Source organism: Parasteatoda tepidariorum, chromosome 1, assembly GCF_982258835.1.
Source record: "Parasteatoda tepidariorum strain Cologne lab strain chromosome 1, Ptep-v5.0, whole genome shotgun sequence".
Taxonomy (NCBI): Eukaryota; Metazoa; Arthropoda; class Arachnida; order Araneae; family Theridiidae; genus Parasteatoda; species Parasteatoda tepidariorum.
In genome coordinates this window covers 7,913,369-7,924,238 of record NC_141755.1, presented here as the reverse complement: position 1 = coordinate 7,924,238, position 10,870 = coordinate 7,913,369, and the positions used below count along the sequence as shown (strand labels likewise).

The 10,870-nt window shown below is 30.7% G+C and overlaps 1 protein-coding gene across 1 annotated transcript; it reads left to right on the top strand.

The window, feature by feature from the left end:
• Positions 1-1,632: 1,632 nt before the first annotated feature.
• On the top strand, positions 1,633-9,176 carry LOC107439918 (uncharacterized). The gene is made up of 3 exons (XM_087158778.1): positions 1,633-1,785; positions 5,918-7,838; positions 8,639-9,176. Exons 1-2 carry the CDS (start codon positions 1,771-1,773, stop codon positions 7,832-7,834), a joined length of 1,932 nt encoding a protein of 643 aa, XP_087014904.1. The 5' UTR covers positions 1,633-1,770; the 3' UTR covers positions 7,835-7,838; positions 8,639-9,176.
• The last annotated feature ends 1,694 nt before the right edge of the window (positions 9,177-10,870 follow it).

Below are 10,870 nucleotides of genomic sequence, written 5' to 3'. Positions count from 1 at the left end.
TCCACCCCCCCCCCCCCCCAAAGAAGTTAAAGTATTCCTACCAAACATGATTTTAAGAAAATAACCGTCCATGAAAAAAAATTTAACTTCAGTTATAAGTACGCTTCTCTTATTTGTTGTTTAATTTAGTTTTGCATTGAGTTTACAGTAAATTTTTACCGAGGAAATTATACCCAAATACTCCGTTTAAAAAAGTCCATACTTTCAACATTTTTCTAGACTTTCAAAAATATTCCGAAATTGCAGTTTACAGTTTTAAGATTGCAAAATTGTCCAAAATATTTTTTTTTTTTTAAATTATTCACCCTCAAAATTAACTATTGTAATTTTCTCCCTTGGTATCCGCTGTGGACACCCTTTTTTTCATAAAAAAAAACTAAAGGTTCCAAAAAATTTATTTGATTTAGTACTTTTTTAAGATAGGACATTTTAAAGTTGAGCATCCGGATCCCCTTAAAGCGATTTCCCGATTTGTCACCCACGTGATTTCTGAAATTACGCAATATATTTGACAAGAAATATTTTGTAAATATGCATGCATCCATGCCACGAATACTTAGTACGAAACGTGAATGCATAAAAATAATTTTTTTCATATTCATAAAAATGCGAAATTATAATTTCTAGTTGTCCTTCCAACGGAGAATTATCTTTCAAGACATTCTAAGTTACAAACAATCTAATAGTCCTATATATATATATATATATATATATAACTAATTCTGTACCTGAAATATGAATGCAGATTTTTTCTATACTTTAACATAAAAAGACAACTGCGTTAGGGAAGGTACCTTAACGCGTTTAGATTATTTAGTATGAAATAACGGCATACTAATTTTAGAAAACTGATTTGGATTGAAGTTAATGGAAAGCGTTTTTTTTCTTCTCTAAATAGAAGTAATTTAAAACCGTGCATTCTTTTTCACAATTTCTCTAACAAAAAAGTGGAGCTATCAAAATATTTGATCTACTTTATGCTAATTATATTCATTAAATGAAAAATAGGTAAACCATAAATCAATAGGATGCCACCAGTCTCGTTAAATCTTCAAAATCGTGACTTAATTTTAACAAACTAACAGAATAAACAGCTGCAACTTTGATGAAAATTTGAAAAAAAGGGAGTGTAAAGTTCAAATCTAACGTACTAATATTAGATGTTACAATTTACTCGATACGGTTTTTTACCACCTCCACCAAAATCGTGACTAAATTTCCAACATCTTCATCTAAAGCGAAAAATACCTGGTATAAAAAAAGAAAAAGTCTGCTATTGACCTCGGGTGTAATATACTGTTTCTTCTAATAAACACCGCACTAACAAATACATACAAATCTAATGAAATCATTTCCTTTCACTTCACGAAAAAAAACATCGTCTGCGAGAATGAAAATAAAAGTTCTTTTTTACGTATATCCGCAGGCATCGTTTTCATCTTTTTTTCAGATCTCCCAAAAGCATCATTCGCGCAATTAACCCGGTTATAAGAAAAGAGAAAGGTAAGAAAATAACGGGATGTAAGAAAAAAAAGAAAAAAAAGATCAACTGGTCTGTATTCCACCTGTCCTTTCCCCGATGAAACGAAACAAAGCATTAAAAAAAAAATCACTCTCATCTTCATTGGAGGATGGCCGAAATCGGGACAGAGTGATGTCCAGCGATTGTCCTATATATATAAGGAGAAAATCAGAATGAGTTACAATCAGATCAGTTAGCTTCACCAAACCTTAAGGAGCTCTCACTGAACTTCATAGAACTTTTTTACCATGGCTTCACTAAAGGTAAGTCAATAAGAAAATTTAACATCAGTTTGTGCTCAATGAAATCACTGGATAAAAATTTATTGAAAATGTAACATTATGAATACAATTATTGCTTTAAAATTTTAAATAGTTAATTAATTATTATTTTTTCGTATAATATGTTTTAATGAATAAAGTGTTTATGTATGTTTTAATCCGTAATTTTAAATCACAAGGAGCTTAAAAAATTAAATTTTTAAGAAAATTTAGCATTAGTTTGTGCTCACTGGATAAAAAATTTATTGAAAATTTAACATTATGAATACAATTATTACTTTGAAATTTTAAATAGTTGATAAATTATTATTTTTTTCAGATAATATGTTTTGATGAATAAGGAGCTTAATTCATAATTTTAAATCACAAGGAGATTTAAAAATTCTATTGTTAAGAAAATTTAGCATGAGTTTGTGCTCAATGAAATCATTGAATAAAAATTGATTAAAAATGTAACAATTATTACTTTGAAATTTTAAATAGTTAATAATGATTATTTTTTCATGTAATATGTTTTTATGAATAAGGAGCTTAATTCATAATTTTAAATCATAAGGAGCTTTCACGGTATTTTCTATATTTTTTACCGTGGCAACACTTAAGATCAGCACAATAGGAAAATTTACAACATCAGCTAGTAAACACTGGATAAAAACTGACTAAAATTTAAATTAGTAATACTTTTATTTTTTATTAAATTTTAAATAGTTATTAAATAATTAATTTCTTATGTTGTACTAATTATTGTTGAAAGAAAATATCTTTAAAATGTTTCAGTAAACTTTATGAAAGGTATTTTTTAGTTATTGATATCAACTATAAGGAAATCACGATATTATATATCAAATATGATGAGGCAATACGAATGTTTTTAAGTAGATTGTTGTCAATTTTATTTATTAAAAGAGTTATTTGCTTTAATTAATGCCTTAATAATTATTAAATAAATATTGATTGAATTCATATTACTTTAAAACTTTTTAAATACTAAAAATATTTAATAGATGCTTTCCACAATATAATAATTTAGTATTAAGTAATGAAACAAATTTTTTTAACACTCGTTATTTAACATGATAAAAAAAATTATATTTCTTTCTTAAATTTTATCATTAAAGAATATAAATGTTATTAAATTAAAATATCCAAGAAAAAAAAATAAATAATTTTGCATTATTAAATTTTGCATAATAAAAATATTGCAAAAATCTTTATTTTTTGGAGAAAAAAATTAATTTAAGGAAAAATTTAGAATTAAATTTAATTTTATTATTAATTGTATTTATGAAGTCAAATTTTTAAAAATCTTTAATTTTTTAGTAATTATTATCAATTTGCTAAGAAAAATATATATTTAAATTTATTAAATTTAAGTTTTTAAAACTTTTGATTTCAGAATATTTTTAACTATATTTTTCGATACTCTTACGAACTGTGAGTTAGTTTTAATTTTTAAATTTAGATATGTTTATGGGAATAAAATAAGTGAACAGAATGATTGTATGTTTGAATAAAATCAGTGTGTTAGAATAAAACGAACAGTTTAAAATGTATAATAAGTTAATCATTAAACAATTAAAATTTGTGGGATTTTTGACAATTTGCTAAAATGCTTAGTTTTCATGAAAATAAATGAGTTTTCTATGCATTTTTATAAAAGATTTTATAAAGTTAAGTACTTTTTTAAAATTTAAATAATTGGGAAATAAACTTTAGAAATTTAATAATTACCACACAACCGTTAAGCATTACAAATATCGTAACTCAAATGGTAAAATTTATAAAACTATTGTACGTAGTATAAATTATTTCAAAACGTTTTCAGTGCAAGTAAAAATATTTGTACAGCTAAATTTTTAAACAAAATTGAATAACATCCGCTCATTTATTGACATTTTTATGACGTGTTTAAGTATTTTTAATAAAAAAAAGTTAAGTTCTAAAAGTATTTTCAACATAGTAGATAAAATGAAAGAATTACTAAAAATTTGACAAATCTCTTTGGAAATGATTTTTAAATAAATCAAACTCCTTTCCACATTCCGTATACATAGTTGCGTGTCATAATAAATTTCAATGCAAAAGAGAAAAGTTAAAAAGTCTTGCTAAGTAGTTTCTTAAAAATTTAAACGCTTTTAATAAATACGTGAAACATTTCAAATCAATACCCGATAAGCAAAAAATGATAAGAAATTAGATAAATCTCTCTCTCGGTTATGTTTTTAAATTAACCAAGCCTTCTCCATATTCATTGTTGTGCGACGGCCGCTATTAAGAAATAAACATATCTCAAAAAGACATTTTATAGCAAACAAAGTTAAAGTGTTAAGTACATTTTTTAAAACTTAAAGTGCTTTTAATAAGTTTTCAAATTTCTTAACATAATAGATAGTGGCGACTTGAAGCCCATCCACCTTCATACCGATAACATGTACGAGAAGTAAAATTGACTTGTGCGCAATATTCACCACATTGCCATAATCATACCGACGGTAATAAAATTGTAGAATTTTTATCTCCATAACCACAATGATCTGTATAAGAAATGCTTTTTAAGTAGTTAGCTACAAATTAAGAGAATAAATAAAGTCTATAAGAATGTTTTTATAATCAATTAAACCCTTTTCCATATTGTCTATTCATCGCTGTGTGACCGCTGCCATAACCACTGAAAAGTAATTGGTCTAATCGTCAGTCCCGCAGTGGACTAATCGTAAGCACATGGTTCCCAGTAGAACAACGATGTTAAACCTCACTGGCTGCTGTCAGTAAGTGGGTGGGTGACCACTTTGATCGGCCTGAGTAGGGACTGAGGGTGGGCGGTATCGGTTTTTGTTAAACTGTTCTACCGTAAATTGCTCAACCTCACGCTCAAATCGTCTGGCTACCAAAGCAGGGGATCAAAATTGCGATGGCATGTCTTCGGATCATCCTCAGGGATGTTTCTTAGACCGTCGCCATTGTGTAGCTTTAGTGCGATGTTAATAAAGTGCCAACCTACCTTAGGTTATTATTTTGACTTTTTTTTAAATAATATTTAGTAGAAATAAGAAGTCAGGTATGTAATTTAATAAACTTTCAGGTAAAATTTTTATTTTGGTACCTGACTTCTTTACCTAGAAAAACCACGGACAAATTTGTCTTTTATTATTATTTTTTACAAAGCTATTCACTGTGAATAGCTCATTGCTAATTTACGAAAAAAAAAATTTCTCTTCCGTTTTCATACATGATGTTAAGAATTATTTAAACCGTATAACCTTATTTATACTATTATACCCAGTTTATAGCCGTATAACCTTATTTATACTATTGTACCTACTTTATAACCGTATAACCTTATTTATACTAAGTTTTATTTTAAGAAATTCCGTGTCACAATTCTAAGCCTTTAGAGCATGAAAATATTTTTATTCCGTTGTATCATTATATGCATAACCTTTAGTAGTGATTATTTTCAACAATTTTGCCGGTTTTTTTATTCATGAGGTAATGCAGTTTGTTTCAATAATGAAGAATAATTTCAAATAACTTTCACAAAAATTTTAGTTCAATTTTTTTTTTATCAAATGGCCATTAATAGAATAAATTAAAAAGCATGATGTAAAGTAAGAAAAGGCTAGTATTTTTCAATAAAAAAAAGCCATATTTTTTTCAGGCCAGTAAATGGTAGCTCATATTGAGAGAGAAATCTAATTCTAACTTAAAGTTGCAAAAATTAGGGCTGAAACGACTTATATTTCGATTGAATTTATAATTTATCATTTTGTTTGCCTAGATGTAATTCTCATGAGAGCAATTTTTTTTATAACAGAACAATGTTTTCAAGATCTTAACTTAGTCTAATCTAATTTGTTGTTGTTGTTGTGTTCTTGTTTTGATTGAGATGATTTGTCTCGCAGTATTTAAAAGCTTTAAGCTTATCTTGTACGATTATTTCTTTATTCATTATAATTAAGTCTCGGTATATTCTATTTTGCATATAATTAAATATATAGAATGCAAGCAGATAAAAAATTTTGTTCCATACTTTTTTTTTAAACTGATTACTGAAGATTGGTTAGCATTTTTAAAATAAGAAGTCATGATTTTTTTTCTTCTTTTTAATTTTCAGCTATGGGTTTTGAGCTGTCTCATTTTAAGCGCCACATGTGCCAAAATAGAAAAAAAGAAAACTATATCTACCACAAAAGATTTAATAGCTGCAGCAACTGGTTATGGTGGAGCTGTTAGCTTTGCAGGAGCAAGTGGTGGAGGCGGAGGATATGGAGGAAGCGGAGGAGGTGGTGGTGGATATGGTGGTAGCAGCGGTGGTGGCGGAGGATATGGAGGAAGCAGTGGTGGCGGTGGAGGATATGGTGGAGGTGCTGGAGGAAAAGGCACAACTATCCTTCTTGCTATACCAGTATCTCTAAATGGAGGTGGCAAAAGTGGAGGTGATGGTGGTTACGGAGGTGGTAAAAGTGGAGGTGATGGAGGTTACGGAGGTGGATCTACAGGAGGTGGATATGGTGGTGGTTCTTCAGATGGTGGATATGGTGGAGCTTCAATTGGAGGAGGATATGGTGGTGGTGAATCTGGTGAGTATGGTGGAGCTGCTATAAGTGCAGGTGGTTATGGCGGATCTTCAGATGGAGGTTATGGAGGAGCATCACTTGGAGGCGGTTATGGTGAAGAAGCCCTAGGTGGCTTAGGAGGCTCATATGGAGGAGAAAAAAGTTCAGGAGGCGGTGATTCAGGATATGGTGGAGCATCAGCTGGAGGTTATGGTGGTGCATCTGCTGGAGAATATGGTGGTGCATCTGCTGGAGGATATGGTGGTGCATCTGCTGGAGGATATGGTGGTGCATCTGCTGCTGAATATGGTGGTGCTTCTGCTGGAGGTTATGGAGGTGGAGCTGCTGGTGGTTACGAGGGAGGATCTGCCGGTGGATATGGTGGAGGAAAAGGCGGAAGCGGAGGAATTCAAATTATTTCCCTCGGTGGTGGAGGATATGGCGGTAGCAGTGGTGGTAGTGGAGGATATGGCGGTAGCAGTGGTGGCAGTGGAGGATATGGCGGTAGCAGTGGTGGCAGTGGAGGATATGGCGGTAGCAGTGGTGGCAGTGGAGGATATGGCGGTAGCAGTGGTGGTAGTGGAGGATATGGCGGTAGCAGTGGTGGTGCAGGATATGGTAAAAGCGGTGGTAGCTCTGGTGGTTATGGGGGAAGCAGTGGTGGTGCAGGAGGATACGGTGGCAGTGGAGGAAATGGTGGTATCACTCTTTTAGGATTAAGTATCAGTAGCTTAGGAGGCGGCAAATCTGAAGGTGGTTACGGTGGAAGCTCAGGAGGATCAGGTGGTTATGGCGGAAGTTCAGGAGGAGCAGGAGGATATGGCGGAAGCTCAGGAGGAGCAGGTGGTTATGGCGGAAGTTCAGGAGGGGCAGGAGGATATGGCGGAAGTTCAGGTGGAGCAGGTGGTTATGGTGGTAGCGGTGGAGACGAATACGCTGCTGCTTTAAGTGGAGCTTTAGGAGGAGGTTACGGGGGAAGTAGCGGCGGCGGAGGTTATGGAGCAGGTAATGGAAAAGGAGGATTAGGTGGCTATGGAGGAGGTGCGTCTCTTGGAGGTGGTTATGGAGCCAGTCTCGGAGGAGGATTAGGTGGTGGTTACGGAGGCAGTAGTGGTGGAAAAGGAGGGTTAGGTGGTGGTTATGGAGGTAGTAGTGGTGGAAAAGGAGGTTTAGGTGGTGGTTACGGAGGTAGTAGTGGTGGAAAAGGAGGATTAGGTGGGGGTTATGGTGGTAGTAGTGGTGGAAAAGGAGGTTTAGGTGGTGGTTATGGAGGTGGTAATGGAGGTAAAGGATTAGGTGGAGGTTATGGAGGTGGTAATGGAGGAAAAGGCTCAAGTGGCGGAAAAGGTGGATTTGGAGGTCTTGGTGGTGGATATGGAGGAAGCAGTGGTGGTGGAGGAGGTTATGGAAGCGGAAACAGCAAAGGTGGATTTGGTGGCATCTCAAGTTATGGAGGAAGTCAATGGTCTTGGTAACCTGGTACGTTTTTTTAACATTTTATGAAATATAATGAAACAAACCTTTTCGAAGTATATAAAATTCAATTACTATTTACGAAATATTTAAAATTTAGTTTATATTTATTAAATCTTTAAAATATTGTTAATATTCATAAAATATTTCAAAATTTTTCATTAATTTCTGCTATCATTTATTGTAAGTAAGTTCAGTTACAATACTTAGAATTCCTTGAAACATCTTTTCATAATTGTTTTATACCAAATGTAAAGTGAAAAATTAGCAACAAAATTATATTATTAGTTTTTAGTATAAACTAGGATTGAATAATTAGAACACATTTATTATTTTTTTTTAAACATTTAAAAAATAATTTTAAAAAAACTTCATTTTTATACTTATTAATCGTAAATTTTGAAGAGAAAAATTGAAAAACGGGAACTAAAACTTATTTTAGATAAATTGTTTTTACAAAAATTCAGTTTAAGACTTGAAATTCATTTTAATTTTTTAATTCAATTCATGAGTTATCAATTTAATTTTAAAAAAAAACTCATTTTGTTGATATCCTCATAAGAAGTTTTGCATCTCATGCAAGCATTTTTGAAACGAAATACCCGTTCAAAAATTAATTATCTATCCCTTGAAAAATTAACAAAAGCAATAATTTATATTTTATTTTGATATTTATTGTTAAGATATAAATTTGAATATCCAGAACCTAAAATGTTTTGAATCTAACGCTTAAGCAACTTTTATTGAAGAAAATCAATGAAAGAGTTTAAAAAACTTGTTCTAATATCCGTATTTATTTCTTTTAGGAACATTTCACATGAACGGATAGCTTATTTGGAAGCACTTGAATCTTTATGAAAAACGATACATCAGAAATACGAATTCATTGGATAAAATGGTGCTGATATTTATATAATTTTATAAAATGAACTTTTGTAAAAACTGAGGCATTGCTTTTAACTGTGTTATCAGCAGTTCGCAACCAGCATCTGCACACAACATTCAGATCATGTGATTAAGATCACTAGATTCCATTCGTGTAACGAGTGTCTGAATTTCTGGTGAAAACTGAAGCGCTTACTCATTCAGTATGACGTTTTCAACTTAATAATTCCTTAAGTGGAATTCTTGGTTCTGTTGATCATCAAGCATTTTGAGGAATCAATCGGAATCATTACTTTTTGTACAGAAATGCACGATAACTTAATCGTGTCGTTGTATGTTTCATCAACATATCGTGATATACATAGTTGATAATTTTGTAAATCTGCGCGCTTGTATATGTAAACTGCGAATTGTGACATAATTGCGAAAAAAATGACTAAATAAATTGTTTTTATTTTATGTATCTGTTTTAATTTGTCTTATACTTACATGAAGCAAAACTTTAATTTATACATAAAGCAAATTTTAATTAGTACATAATTTCTTACAGTTTGTTTTATGCCAGTTTTATTTTTTGTTTTACAAAATATTTTTTAATCAAATTTGAATTGTAGGTTATAATAAGACTTGAAAACATTTACTTATTAATTTGAATCATTCAGAGGGACAACAGTGAGCATTTATAAGTTAATTTAATTACACTAATTTGAAAATAATTAGAAAAATTTGTGTAGTTACTCTAATGTGAAAATCTTTCAAATAAGAGTTGAATTATTTGATGAGAATTCCTTATTTTATTATTTGAAAAAAATCATGACTATTAAAATTATTTGTAAAATTCGTTTAATTCGTAAAGTGATTTTTAGGAATATCTTTTCTTTTTCAAAAAATTTGCCTTGTGAAATTTATAATGCAAAAAAATTAGCATGAAGTTATGTTGTTAATGAAGTTGTGGGAGTACAGAAATTATTTGAATCTGCTAATATCATGAATCCTTTTTAAATTGACATTTCATTTGAAAATCGAAAATAAATTGGTGTAGATAAAAAATAATTCAGTTGGGGGAGAAATAATTTTTAAAATACAATAAGACCGTTTAACTTAACATTATGTTTCATAAATAAATTATATAGACAACCAGCATGATTAACACGATTAAAATTTGCACTGATAAAAAGTTATATATATATGATTTTTAGTTCAATATAAATTAATCAATAATTCAATATTATAATTTTTAGAATATTATTTTTAAAGTTAGAAAAAACTACACTTTGAATATCTACCCGTATGATTCCATTGCATTTCAGTATCTTAATGAAAAACTATTTATTCTTGTATTTTTTATAAGGCAAAGGTTTGAACATTGGACCAATTTAAATTTTTTATTTTTTTTATTTTAATGCAGATTGTAATACATTATGTGAAAAATGAGCTATATTATACTTTTGTCTATTAATTTTTATTTATTTACTTTCAACGGAATAATATTGTGCGAAAGTAAATAGATTTTCTTTTTAAATTGCGGAAAATTGGTCCACGGGGCAATATGGTATTGTACTTTAGACCACCATATATGGCAATTTTAGAGTATTGACTGTCATTACTTAATTGAAAACTCTATTTTGTTCAAAAATATATAAATTGTAAATAACAGTCGGCATGTTTCAAGCTCTCAAAAATAGGTACCCATTTTAAAGACTTTCAGGCTTGTTAAGAGATGTTGGATATTCCTGCTATGGAAACTTATTGATGATGTTTTCAAGTAGATTGTGTATTAGCGAAACTAAATCTAATAATCATGCACCTAATGAAATAATATTTTATTGGGATTCTTCAAATTTGAGAAACTTAAAAAACTTTGGTGGTAAGTGACTGTAGAGTTTCATGGGCAAGATCAGGGCCCGGTTTACAGATCACAGGGCCCTGGCCACAAAGCTACTTGTGGGCCCTCTTGCCGTGTTGACTAGTTTCAGCTAGCATGCATGATTTTTAATCACACTATCAAAAAATCATTTTTTGACAACAGCAAATTGGGAAAAACCTGAGGCTCTATTTAGACCATATAAAATTACAAAATTTAACTTAGCTAAACTATGATAAAAATACTAAAATTTAATTGATAGAGTAAGAGTTGTCGCTGAGAATGAGGA